General features: G+C 35.3%; 1 protein-coding gene across 1 annotated transcript in view; it reads left to right on the plus strand.

The window, feature by feature from the left end:
- The window catches only part of LOC122751493 (sodium channel protein type 9 subunit alpha), a 211,277-nt gene extending 197,185 nt beyond the window's left edge, over positions 1-14,092 (plus strand). Inside the window, exons 25-27 of the mRNA XM_043998561.1 lie at positions 4,685-4,789; positions 9,030-9,300; positions 12,734-14,092. Coding sequence (XP_043854496.1) covers positions 4,685-4,789; positions 9,030-9,300; positions 12,734-13,932 — 1,575 coding nt within the window. The 3' untranslated portion in view covers positions 13,933-14,092. The remainder of the gene's footprint in view (positions 1-4,684; positions 4,790-9,029; positions 9,301-12,733) is intronic.
- Positions 14,093-14,524: the final 432 nt, after the last annotated feature.

The raw sequence follows: 14,524 nt of genomic DNA on the forward strand, positions 1-14,524 counted from the left end.
AGAGCACCGGCCTTGGATTCAGGAGGACCTGAGTTCAAATCTGGCTTCAGACCCTTGACACCTACTAGCTGTGTGACCCTGGGCAAGTCACTTAACCCCAATTGCCTTACCAAAAAAAAAATAGCATTAAATATCACTTCAAAAGAAATTCTGGAGTGGCATATCTCACAAAAGGACAGGATGAAAGAATTTTAAAGCCTGAGATAACTTAGAAGGTTGGCAGGAAAGGTCTATTGCACCAGGTAGGAAGAACACAAAACACCTGCACAGGTGGCACCTCAGCAAACCAGTAGCAGGCTCTGGAGGTGACCGAATCAGCATGGGCTGCTTTAGGAGTTCTTACCCCACAGGTGATGAGGGGGTCAGACAACTAATCAAATGATTATAGGGGTCCCTATTCTGGCATCAGGGGCAGGACTCTGTTGCATTGTCCTTACTCAGAACTGGGTCACAATCCCAGGGTAGGGAGAACCACTACCACACCAGAGCTTGTGGTAACAGAGGAGTGAAAACCCTCGTCACAGGTCCAGAGCAGAAAAGAGTGCTTGTAGTTATTCACAGACCAGAGCACAGACCAGGGGAGTAGTAAACATACTTCTCCTTAGATCATACTACTTTGCAAAACTGAAAGTTTACACATACACCCCAGAACTAGCTCTGAAAAGAGATGTACAGAAAATGTAAAGGTTTGGAGAGTACCCCCTCTACCTCAGGAGCAGAACCCAAATTTAATATCCAATTAAAAGTCAAGAAATAGCCTTGGGAAATGAGCAAACAATTAAAAAAAAGGATCCTGACCACAGAAAGTTACTATGGTGACAGGGAAGATCAAAACACAAACTCAAAAAAAATGAACAAAGTGAAAATTGCTACATACAAAGTCTCAGTGAAAAATGTGAATTGGACTCAGGCCATGGAAGAATTTTAAAAGGATGCTAAAATCAACTAAGAGAGGGAGAGGAAAAACAGGGGAAAGAAATGAAAATGATAAGGCAACTAGGTGGCACAGTGGATAAAGCACTGGCCCTGGATTCAGGAGGACATGAGTTCACATCCAGCCTCAGACACTTGACACTTACTAGCTATGTGACACTGAACAAATCACTTAACCCTCATTGCCCCACCAAAAAAGAAAAGAAAAGAAAAGAAATGAGAATGATGCAAGAAAATAATGAAAAAAGAGCTTGGTAAAGTAGGCAACAAAAGAAAAACTTAAAATAGTATGCTTCAATCTGCATTCAGACTCCACAGTTCTTTTTCTGAATGCAGAGAGCATTCTTCATCATAAGTCTTTTGGCATTGTCTTGGATCATTACTTTGCTGAGAAGAATTAAGTCTATCACAGTTAAGGCTGAACAATTTGTTGTACGTAATTGTGATGGAATACTATTATGCTATAAGAAATGACAAGCAGGATGCTCTCAGAAAAGCCTGGAAAGACTTACAAACTGATGCAAAATGAACAGAACCAAGAGAGCATTGTACATAGTTACAGCAATATTGTATGTTGAGGATTGAATGAAGATGAGGCTTGATCAACAATGATGAGGATTGATGGATGATGATTGATTGATGATGGCAAAATGTTTGGTACTTACTTTGCTAGGCTATTGTGAAGAAAATTATTTGTCAAGTTTAAGGTACTATATAAATGTTATCAATTACTGTTGTTGCAATAATCAACTTCATGGGTTTATTGTAAAGAAATCTCTCTTTAAAGCACTATATAAATGTAGTTTACTATTAAAAATGATGAGCAGGATACTATCAGAAAGACCTGAAGGAACCTGCATGAGCTGAAGCAAAGTGAAAGGTACTGCATACAAAATAACAGTAATATTTTAAGATGATCCACTGTGAATGACTCGGTTATTTTCAGCAATGCAATGATACAAGACAACTCTGAAGGTCTTATAAAAAATGCAATCCATCTACAGAGAGAACTGATGGTACTTGAATACAGATTGAAACATAATTTTTTTGTTAGTTCCTTTATTGGAAACAAAAAAATGATGAACAGGATTTTATCAGAAAACCTGGAAAGACCTACATGAACTGATGCAGAGTGAAATGTACTGTATACAAAATAACAGCAATATTATAAGATGATATGCTGTGAATGACTTGGTAATTTTTAGCAATTCAGTTATCCAAGATAATTCTGAGTTATGAAAATTGCAATACATCCACAGAGAAAGAGCCAATGGTATTTGAAAACAGATTGAAGTATAATTTTTTTGATAGTTCCTTAATCTGAAGTTTTGTTTTTATCTGTTTTTTTTCACAACCTGGCTAATGTGGAGATGTTTTGCATGACTACTCATGTATGACTTATATTGACTTGCTTGAGTTCTTGGAACACAGTTTTTAAAAATTTATATCAGAATGTTTTTACATGTAATTTAGAAAAAATAAAATTCTAAATAAAAAAATTCATCCTAGTGTAAAGATTAAAAAAATTATATGATGATCAACTGTGAATGACAGCTATATTCAGCAATACAATGATCTATGCCAATTATGAAGGACTTGTGATGAAAAGTGTTATCCATTTCCAGAAAAAGAACAGATGGAATGTGAATACAGATTGAAGTATACTTTTTCACTTTATTTTTTCCTGAGTATTTTCTGGTCTGTGTTTTCTTTCAAAATAAAACTAACATAGAAATATGTTTTGCATGATTGTGCATGTATAACCTATATCAAATTGCTTGCCTTTTCAATGAAGGGGAAAGGAAGAAGAAGAGAATTTGGAACTCAAAATTAAAAAAACAACTTATGTTTAAAATTGTTTTTACATATAGTTGGGAAGAGGAATAAAATACAAAGTAAATGTTAATAAATCATAAGGGAGTAAACAGATGCTATTGCTTGCAATAACAAAATGAATAAGTTTATTGCCTGGTGGTCTAATCTCTGATGATGAACCTCTCCAAAATTACCTAGGAAGAACCATCCTTGGGTTCATATTCAGAGTCTTTCTAGCTTGATAAAATTAGCTAGTACTTATACTATATAGGCACATCCTTCAAAAGCATAGGACAACTTTCATAGCTGTGGCTCTATCCTGCCAATCTCCCTACATTGCTCTAACATGCCAGAGGCTATAAATTAAATTCTTATTTGCAGATGTGAGTACGATGTGTTGAAAGTTTTCAGACTTCTCCACTAGCATATCAAGGGGGCCAAAACAGCTGTACAAAAAAACCTATGACACCAGAACTTCAATATTTTCAAAGTGATAAATTTGGACCATAAGATTAGAAAATTGGCACTTACGTTTGATATAGTAGTGATGGAGGACTTAATTAGTTAGGCATTTTTCTAGATCATTGTCTGCCAAAAGCAAAGCAGTTCCTAATTTCCTGAGCTGCCTTCATGAAAATTTCAAATTAAAAAACAAACAAACAAACATAGGAACCAAAGGAGGTAATTTTATCCTGGCACTGATTCTCACCAGTGGAAATAATGGAAACCTTTGGGGAAAGTGACCATTCCACCTTGAAATTTATAGTAGAGAATGTAAAGAAAACTGAGAATGATCAAACATGCATGTTGGATATTAGCAAAGGGATGGTGTATTACAGCTAAATCAAGGCTTTACTTGAACTATTGGTTTCAGCTTCCTCCATAAACTATTTTAAGACCCACGAATGTGCAGCAAATCACAACTTTAAAATGAGGGGGTTGGATTAACTGATCTCAGGCTCCTTCTAGTACTAAATTTATGCTCATCCCTTCCAAAAAAGTTACTTGAAAATACATATATCAATTTATAAGTAGAGACATGTCATATTCAGACACCAAGAGATGTGCCATGCTTGGTGACATTAATTTTCCAGCTAGAATTTTGTGCCTCCCTCATTTATTTTACCTATATTACTTTACTTATATTTTATATTATAATATATAATTGTATTTATACAATTATAATTATTAACAATTATATATAATATAGTGTTACATATAACTAAATTATATCACTTGTATTTACTTATATTCCCTCAGTTACTTATATTTCATGTCCCAGAAGTATTTCACTAATATAATAAATACACAATTCAGCCCAGTACATGAAATTACACTTAGCAAAATGTCATTTTTTTTTCTTTTCTATTAGCAAAGGGATGGTGTATTACAGCTAAATCAAGACTTTACTTGAACTGTTGGTTTCAGCTTCCTCCATAAACTATTTTAAGACCCATGAATGTGAAGCAAATCACAAAACTAGATTTTTTTTTCTATTTTTTCTCCCTCTATCCATAAGGCAGTATGAAATAGTTGCCACACCAAAAGGATACACAATGAGGAAAACTCTGTTAAGCTATACTCCATATTACCCTTCCACTAGAACTAAGTTAATCATTAAGTTCACATCATAAATATTTTACTTATATATAATTGTCATACATATCCTCATCATAAAAAAATTACAAACGAAATCTAATAAAAGTCACTTTGCACATGTGTGGTAAGCAGTGTATATATGTGTTATAAACCTGCAAGAATCTGTATATCAAAAGTATAAGATCTTGAAAATATTTTTCATAAAATGTTATCCTGAATCACATTTCTTAGGGGCTAAACTTTATACCCATTGTTCTTGAAATGTTTATTAAGGATTTGGAGGAAATTAAGTCAATAAAGCAGGTTTTAAATAGTTTTTTTTATTTCATTTCTTTACCTTGGAGGCCAAGATATCTTTATGACAGAGGAACAGAAGAAATACTACAATGCAATGAAAAAGCTGGGGTCCAAGAAACCACAAAAGCCAATACCCAGGCCAGGGGTAAGCAAATGTTTACCTCCTAGTTGTCTGGAATCTGAGAAGTCTTTTCAGAGGATCCATAGGATCCATGAATTTGGTGTTTGGTTTTATTTTTTTAAATATGTTCATAATGGTATTTCCATATCATTGGTTTCCTTTGTAATTTTATGTAATAATGCATTCAAAAGCATTATTCAGAGGTGAGCACCATAGGTTTCACCAGACCGTCAGAGAGATCCCTGACACATAAAAAAGGTTAAGAACCATTGCATTTTATAGGATTGTTTCTCTCTTTAAGGAATTAATGTTTATGGGTTGTTGTTTTTTTAAAGTTCTGAACAAAAGGCCTTGATTCTCTCATCCTTCTTCTAAAAGAATCCCCCCACCACCAACATACTGGGTAGCATTGATATGGCTCTATCTCCTACAGTGGTAGTGATGTGATAATGGTTTATATTTGAGTTCTTACTGAAGCTAAACTATTGCTTATCACTCGGTATAGTAGCCTATAAAAAGACATATTTATTCTAATAGATGTCCTGTTTATTATAGGATCAGAAATTTGTGATCGTTTTTTATGAATATCCATTATTAGTAAAAAAGCAAATATTGAAGTGTACAACACTATGCACTGTAACATCTGTAAATTTTAAAGTTTTCTATACACATAAATATACACTTGCAAACTTTTACTTTTAATCTCAACAAGATATTCTTCTATAATAGAACTTGTTATGATTTTATATTCTAATATTCTAGGAAAAATAGCCAGGTAAACACAAGGATGAAGGCAATTAAAGAGTAACCCTTGTCTCCCTCTCAGGATTGGGATCAAACATAAATTCCTTCCTACTTGTGGAAATAGGACAGCCCTAAAAGATTTTTAGTAAAAAAAATATATATATGTATGTGTGTGTGTATCGTCTTTATGATGCATTTAACTTTCTGAGCATTTTTTAAACTGTTGTTTGATTCTTATCTTCATAATTAGGGAGTCAAATTGTTGGTACCTTTAGTGAGTCCAGGAGATATATTGACTAAAGAATCAAAGTTATAAAAAAAGTAAAGAGCTAATGAGATGCATTTTATACATACATATGGGTAAGAAGTATGTGCATGCACCTATAATATATAATATATATGAATGTGTGTATATATATATGCATATATATATATATATACACATCACATATTTTCTAAACCCAGGAGAAGTAGGAAGATTATGTAATGCTACATGACTGCACATGTACCACCTGTGTCAAATCGCTTGCTTTCTCAATTATGGGGGGAGGAAAGGAGCCACCAGAAGGAGCTCAAAATTTGAAAAGAAAAGAATGTTACAATTGTGTTTACATGTAATTATGGGAAAATAATCTTTCTTTAAAAAAACACAATATTTTATGTAATGAAGAAGAGGAATCCATGCTATAATAGTATTATTTATAAAAGGCTGAAAGGGGTAATTATCAATACCATCAAACCATGCTCCCAAAAAGCCTCTCTGTAAATGTTGCCTAATGATACTGGTATCTTAAGAAGAGTATCTATATATTTTGATAAAGACTGGAATATATACCTTTATGCTAAAGGAATTCAGGTCAAGTTGTAGGTATTCTATTCTTTTCACATAGTTTTGATGAAAATTGGTGATAGCAGGTGTATATTTAGTATGAAAATGATTCAGTTTCTCCAATCATATTGATACAGGTATTAGTAAATTTAAGTGTAAATATTTTAGGAAGATACATGGCTACTTTAATATATCCTTTAATAACATAATAATATCCTTGTTATAAGAAAATCTTGAAAAGAAATTGAAATTTGTTAAATGAATCCATTAGCGGAATATTCTTTACATTCTGAAATATTAAACAAAGATTAACCATATAGTATCTTTTTTTAAAAAAAAAAGTCATTTTTAAATCACCATAATTTCTTCAGTCCTATCTTCTCTTTAACATATGTGTTTCAAAAATATTAATACTATGTTAAGCTTCAATAACTTCAGAAGCATAGTTTCTACAGACTTACAAAAAAGGTACAGTATTTTCATTTTAAACATTGATATGTCTTATTATAATTCAGCATAAGCACCATTATGTGCAAAATGTCCCTCCAGTGATTTACACAATTTGTAAAAAACTTCATCAGCAACTATTTCTCCGAGGCTGAAAGGATGACATTTGTAATCCTAGCCTTAAAATCAACCAGATAGGGGGCAGCTAGGCGGCACAGTGGATAGAGCACTAGCCTTGGATTCAAGAGGACCTGAGTTCAAATCTGGCCTCAGATACTTGACACTTACTAACTGTGTGACCCTGGGCAAGTCATTTAACCCTCATTGCCCTGCCAAAAAAAAAATCAACCATATAATGAAGTTTTGATGCATATATGACAGTTCTGACAGAATTCCACAAGAAAAGGTCTAATGGACACATAGATTAGGTAATCAAAGTGGTCAAGCATGATGACCTCTTCTATCAATCCATGAGATAGTGTCATCTTGAAGCTGTCACACACAAGGGAGCCCAATCTTGTTAAAAATAAAATTAAAAACATTATATAAAATTTATAATACTAAATAAATGTAAAAGAAACTTAAATTTTCAATTTGCATTTTTGTGAATATTAATTTCTGCTCCCGAATTTTAAAAACTTAAAACTGCATTAAAACTATTGGAACACCTTGGCTTTTTTGGAAGTTTTTCAAATCTTTATCTGCATCTATATGTAGAGATATAGATATAGCTTGGTATCATTTATTTTTATACAACCACTTATCAGCATAAATAATCAATAAATCAAAAAAAATATTGTACAGTGTAACACAGTTGTAGACCTTTCATCACTACAAAGGGGAGAAAGGAGAAAGAAGGGTGGTATCTTCTTAGATTGTGTTTCTTTCAAGCCATGCACTTTCTTTTTTATTTTTGCAATATTTACTTTTGTGGGGCAGCTAGGTGGCACAGTGGATAGAGCACTGTCCCTAGATTCAGGAGGACCTGAGTTAAAATCCAGCCTCAGACACTTGACACTTAACTAGCAGTGTGAACTTGGGCAAGTCACTTAACCCCAATTGCCTCACCAAAATATATCTATATATATTTACTTTTGCAATTTTTGTAGTTGATTTTCTGTTTATAGTGTCGTAATTACTGTGTATATTTTGTTCTTGGCTCTGTTTACTTGATTTTGCATCAGTTCATTTATATTTTTCCATGCATCTCTATATTCTTCTTCTTCTTCTTCATTTCTTATGGTACAGTAATATCCCATCACATTCATATTCCACAATTTATTTAGTCATTCTCCAATTTACAGGTATGTACTTTGTTTTCAGTCATTTGCTATGATAAAATACATTAATCGTATAGGTTTTCTTCTTGTCCTTGGTCTTTTGGGGGTTATAAATCTGGTAATAGATTCTCTAAATCAAAGGATATAGACATTGTATTCACATTATTTGTTTTCCAGAATTATTGTATTGGTTCACAGCTCTACCAACAATGTACTAGGCCTATCTTCCCACAACTTTTCTATCATTGAATTTGTCATGTTTGCTAATTTGCAGGGTGCAAGTTGAAATGTCAGGACTGTTTTGATTTGTATTTCTCTTATTTTTGATGACCTGGATCATTTTTTTTACTTGTTTTTGGTGGATCCTTCTTTAAAATGGTTGTTAGTATTGTGAAATTTTTTGAGAACTGTCTGCTTATATTCTTTGACCAATTATCTATTGAGAAATTATAGTTTCCTTAAGAGATACTGGGTATGGGGCAGCTAGGTGGTATAATGGATAGAGCACTGGCCCTGGAGTCAGGGGGACCTGAGTTCAAATTCAGCCCAAGACCCTTGATACCTACTGGCTGTGTGACACTGGGCAAGTCACTTAACCCCAATTGCCTCAACCCCCCCAAAACAAACCAAAAAAAAAGAGATACTGGGTACATTTAAGTGTTTATAGATTATTAAATAAATGTCAGAGAAGGTTATGAACAAGAGGGACTTTGTGTATTAGGAAACTTTACCCTTTGGAAATTGGGTATCTATAACATTATAAATATAATTTTATTATAATGTAAATGTATTATTTATAATCCTTTGATCTATACTGTCTATAAAGAGCTCATCTTATTGGATAAAGTGTGTACAACTGTTTATAGAAATTTGGATAGGCCAAAAATGGGATTTTTGTGTGTGCTAATAGCTTTTAAATATTATTTGTAAGATTTCTATACAATTTATATTCTTCATTTTACAGAACAAAATCCAAGGATGTATATTTGATATGGTGACAAAACAAGCTTTTGATATTACAATTATGGTACTTATTTGTCTTAACATGGTCACCATGATGGTAGAAAAAGATGAACAAAGTGCGACCATGACCAATGTTTTATATTGGATAAACATGGTTTTTATTATCTTATTCACTGGAGAATGTGTGCTGAAGCTGGTCTCCCTCCGCCATTATTACTTCACTATTGGATGGAACATTTTTGATTTTGTGGTGGTCATTCTGTCCATTGTAGGTAAGAATCTTTACTTATAGTATCAGGTATTCATTTAGATTGATCATAAAGGAACAGGAGATCAGAGGATCCCAATCTGGGAATCTTTTTTTTGAAAAATACTCTCAGCTAATGTGAAGGGTGAAGGACCACTTTAATTTGTTTCAAGTCCTATATGTTTGTTCCTGTAGTACATGGGAACCTGCTCACAAATTATTGCTACCATGTTCTAATGAGTATGGGTCAATTTCCATGCTGTGATGATTAAAAATTTGAGAGACATGGTTACTGATTAATCATTTTATTAATAAATCCAGGAGGTTATTAATAAGAGGATGGTCCTTGACTATCTCACTCAGACCAAAGACAGTCATGGCAGTGGGGCTCACAGCTTATATACCCTGGAAACAGTAGGTTTTTCATCAAACAGCAATGGACCCAAATTTTAGATTTGTTGATTAGTAACTGGAGAGATCAGATCTAATTGGTTAACTTATTTGGAGGTAGGCTATATTAAAATGAAGGTTTCTGAGACCCCACCCCCACCCCCAACTTGGCCTATCAAAGAATGTATACCCTTTTCAATGTGTGAATTGTGACCCTTCCCTGGAAGGAGAGGCCTTTTCCTATCCAGACAGAAAGATCTGTATCAACCCAAGCTTGAGTAGAACTCATTGAGTGTCCCCAACCTAGATTCTTTGAAAGCTTGGGATGGGTCTGACCAAGACAAAGATATTCAATGCAATCATACATCAAGAAGAAACTGGACCTCTAAAAGTCAGGGCTTTGGAAGAAGGGGGAGGGAGCTCCGAACCTCCCTAAGCTTTGGTTACAAATAATAATTTCTCACAATACAAAAATCATAACTCACAGGCAGCAACCATTTATGAGTTTATGAGATAATTTCAAAACAAAGGGCAATTAAATTAAATAGAGAGAAAGTGAATGAATGATTTTTTTTGTTGTGAGGGGCAATGAGGTTTAAGTGACTTGCCCAGGGTCACACAGCTAGTAAGTGTCAAGTGTCTGAGGCCGGATTTGAACTCAGGTACTCCTGAATCCAGGGCTGGTGCTGCCCCCATGAATGAATTTTTAAAACATTTTTGGTACTTATTAATTGTCAGTCACAGTGTGACAAGTACTAAGTTTAAAAAAAAAGCAAGCAAGCAGTCTCTGCCCTCAAGAATCTTCCATTCTAATGGAGGGAAGATAACTAGAATTAGAAAAGAGAATGGGGGGGCCAAGGAGATGGAAATCCAAGGTGTACCCATGATGGAATGATCTGGAGGCTGACAAGATTATGGTGAATCTGAATCAAAAGAATATAAGGTTGGGCAGCTAGGTGGCACAGTGGATAAAGCACTGGCCTAGGATTCAGGAGGACCTAAGTTCAAATTTGGCCTCAGACACTTGACACTTACTAGTTGTATGACGCTGGGCAAGTCACTTAACCCCATTGCCCCGCCCCCCCCCCAAAAAAAGAGAAGAAGAATATAAGGTGAAAGCTCACTAATCACATCTCAGAGTTCCAAGAGGACCTGGAGAGGAGTCCTGAGAACAAATATGGTAGATAGAACTACGGGCCTAAAGCCAGGGAAACCTGAGTTCAAATATAGCCTCAAATACCTACTATCTGTATGAACCTGGACAAATCTCTTAACCGCTATATGCCTCAGTTTCCTTGGCTGTAAAATGGCAATGATAATATTTGCCTCCCAGGGTTGTTGTGAGAAGTAAATTAGGTAAATTTTTGTAGAATGCTTAGCACAGTACCTGGTACATAGTAGGTACTTTAAAATGCTTATTCCTCTTATCCAGAAAATAGTTTATCTGTCAATCACTCAATTACAAAATGAGGTAGCCCTTCTCCTTGCTAAGACGAACCCCTCTAATGCAGAAGTGAGCCCATGCTATCCTGTGTTCTTCAACAGATTGAGAGAATGGTCATGATAGAGGGGCACTTATCTTCAACTTCTCCGTCTGTTGATGGCTTCTTTACTACCTACAGATATGCCCACATTTCTTCCATCGTCAAAAAATCCTAGCTTCATCCATCCATCCCCAAGAGCCATCATCCTATATCTCTACTTGACTGAATATTTTAAAAAGTCATCTAAATTAACTACCTCCACTTCTTTTTCTCTCACTCTCCTTAACACTTTACAATCCGACTTCTGACCTTATTTAGCCAAATCTTCTCTCTCCAGTTACTAATTGACAAATCTAAACTTTGGGTCTATGAATATATTTCATGGGGTCTATAGACTTGGATGAGAAAAAAAAAGTTACATATTTTCTTTTTTTCACTAATCTTTGGTTTCCTGTATAATAATATATTTTTCCTTTTCTTTTAAAAACACGATTCTGAGAATGGACCCATAGGCTTTACCAGTCTGCCACAGGGGCTGCTGGTCAATGACACAAAAAACAATTTAAGAATCCTTGACATAGAGGATGGTTTTCATCAGTTAGATAAATCCTCTGTAGAAGTCGGAATTATGACTTTCACTGATAAAAGAATTACCCTCATAGGATTAAATTTACAGATCCATCCAGAAAACAGAATTAGGACAACAGGTTAAAGTGAAATATGCTTGTCTTGAAAGGCAGGGTATACCAAAAGTCATAGTGGAGTATGACTTTAAGCTTTAGTAACTTAAAACTATGCTATACCTAGAAAAAGGTACTAATGAGACTTTGAAGATACCCAGTATAGAACTTATTAATGGGGGCAGCTAGGTAACGCAGTGTATAAAGCACCAGCCCTGGATTCAGGAGGACCTGAGTTCAAATCTGGCCTCGGACACTTAACACTTACTAGCTGTGTGGCCCTGGGCAAGTTACTTAACCCTCATTGCCCTGAAAAAAAAAAAAGAACTTGTTAACAATGAGAATGACCTGAAATTTAGAGGAACTTCTTAGTAATTCAGTTTAATTCAACAAACCAAATTAAGTGCTGCTATGGAAAGGATAATCCTATTTTTGGTGGTGATAAAGAAGAGGTTGGATAACTAACTTTCAGGTATATAGTAGAGTAAAATCGTGCATTGTGAGATGGGTCATACTAAATGAACTCCAATGTCTTTTCAACTCTAAAATTCTAGGAGGTTATATCCCTGGCACTATTATTATTTGTAAAGCAGCATGATGTTTCTTGAATCTATGGTTCCTGATTTTTTTTTCAGTAGCCAACACTGTAAAATTCTGGCCATAATATTGCCAGTGAAGTCACACAATGGAAAGCCATAAAAATGCCCAGTCCTACAGTTTGCATTGATTGGGAGGCAGGAGGGTAGTTGAAGTTAGAATTCTAGAAGCAAGAGAAACTTCACTGCTCTCAGCCTGGAGAAACAAAGATAAAAGGGAAAATGGTTTATCCTCAAGAGGATGGCATAGTGTGTGCATTTTTAAAGTGTGTATATTTAAGTATATTCTATTTTATGTTCTTTAACAGGTATGTTTCTAGCTGATATAATAGAAAAATATTTTGTGTCTCCTACCCTGTTTCGAGTGATCCGGCTGGCCAGGATTGGCCGAATTCTTCGTCTCATCAAAGGAGCAAAGGGAATCCGAACACTGCTCTTTGCTTTGATGATGTCCCTCCCTGCTCTGTTTAACATCGGGCTCCTGCTCTTCCTGGTCATGTTTATCTATGCCATCTTTGGAATGTCCAATTTTGCCTATGTTAAAAAGGAAGCTGGAATTAATGACATGTTCAACTTTGAAACCTTTGGCAACAGCATGATCTGCCTCTTCCAAATTACCACATCTGCTGGTTGGGATGGTTTGCTTGCACCCATTCTTAACAGTGGACCACCAGACTGTGACCCTGAAAAAGTTCATCCTGGAAGCTCAGTCAAAGGAGATTGTGGTAACTCCTCTGTTGGTATTTTCTATTTTGTCAGTTACATCATCATCTCATTCCTGGTGGTTGTAAACATGTACATTGCTGTTATCCTGGAGAATTTCAGTGTTGCTACTGAAGAGAGTGCTGAGCCACTGAGCGAGGATGACTTTGAGATGTTCTATGAGGTTTGGGAGAAGTTTGATCCTGATGCCACCCAGTTCATAGAATACAGTAAACTCTCTGATTTTGCAGCTTCATTAGATCCTCCTCTTCTTATAGCAAAACCAAACAAAGTCCAGCTCATAGCCATGGACCTACCCATGGTAAACGGGGACCGAATTCACTGCCTTGACATCTTATTTGCTTTTACAAAGCGTGTGTTGGGTGAAAGCGAAGAGATGGACACCCTACGTTTACAGATGGAAGAGCGGTTTGTGGCTGCAAATCCTTCCAAAGTTTCTTATGAACCCATTACTACTACTCTAAAACGAAAACAAGAGGAAGTGTCAGCTACAATCATTCAGCGAGCGTTTAGACGTTACCGCTTAAGACAAAATGTCAAAAACATATCGGGCATATATAACAAAGGTGATGAAAGAGTTGATCTGGCTACGAAAGAAGATATGGTCTTTGGTAAGGGTAATGAAAACTCAACTCCAGAGAAAACAGATGAAGTGACTCCTTCTACCACCTCCCCACCTTCTTATGATAGTGTGACAAAGCGAGACAAAGAGAAATATGAAAAAGACAAAACAGAAAAGGAAGACAAAGACAAAGACAAAGATGGCAGGGAAGGCAATAAATAATGGAGAATTCAGTTTTGCCATCAATAGTTTATAGCCGGGAAATGACCTATTATGTCAATGGGACTTTTTAGGAGGTTTATGCCAAACTGACTGGGTTTTTTTTTAATCACTATAAGCTTAAAGTCAGTACTCCTAACGAGTATAATGACCCTTCATTGACTAACAGGGGAAAGGGCAGCAAATTTGACAAGAATTTTACTCTTTACACCATTAGCTGGTCCTTCAGCAGAACAAAAGGTCTTCTCAGACAAAAGGGACTATGGTTTCAGGGAGGCAGAATCTCAATTTCTGCTTTTGGTTGAACATATGTGTATTCAGAACAGTCACAATTCTGTAATCTTTTCACATATTTGGGGGGGTTGTTATTCATCACAAACATACACACATCAATAAATAACATAGGTAATTGCTCCAAATGATCCATCTCCATTTAGAAAAGCAACAAAGAGAAAAGTGTTTTCCTCTAATCCACTACAACACCAGAATAAAAGTAGCCGTGATGGCTGAGGATTCTACTTATACACAGGGAAACCTACTGCTAAAAGTCTTGCAGTTAACTGTGCATAAAAGGATTTCTCTATTTTAAGGTGCT

This window comes from Dromiciops gliroides, chromosome 3 (genome assembly GCF_019393635.1).
Source record: "Dromiciops gliroides isolate mDroGli1 chromosome 3, mDroGli1.pri, whole genome shotgun sequence".
NCBI lineage: Eukaryota > Metazoa > Chordata > Mammalia > Microbiotheria > Microbiotheriidae > Dromiciops > Dromiciops gliroides.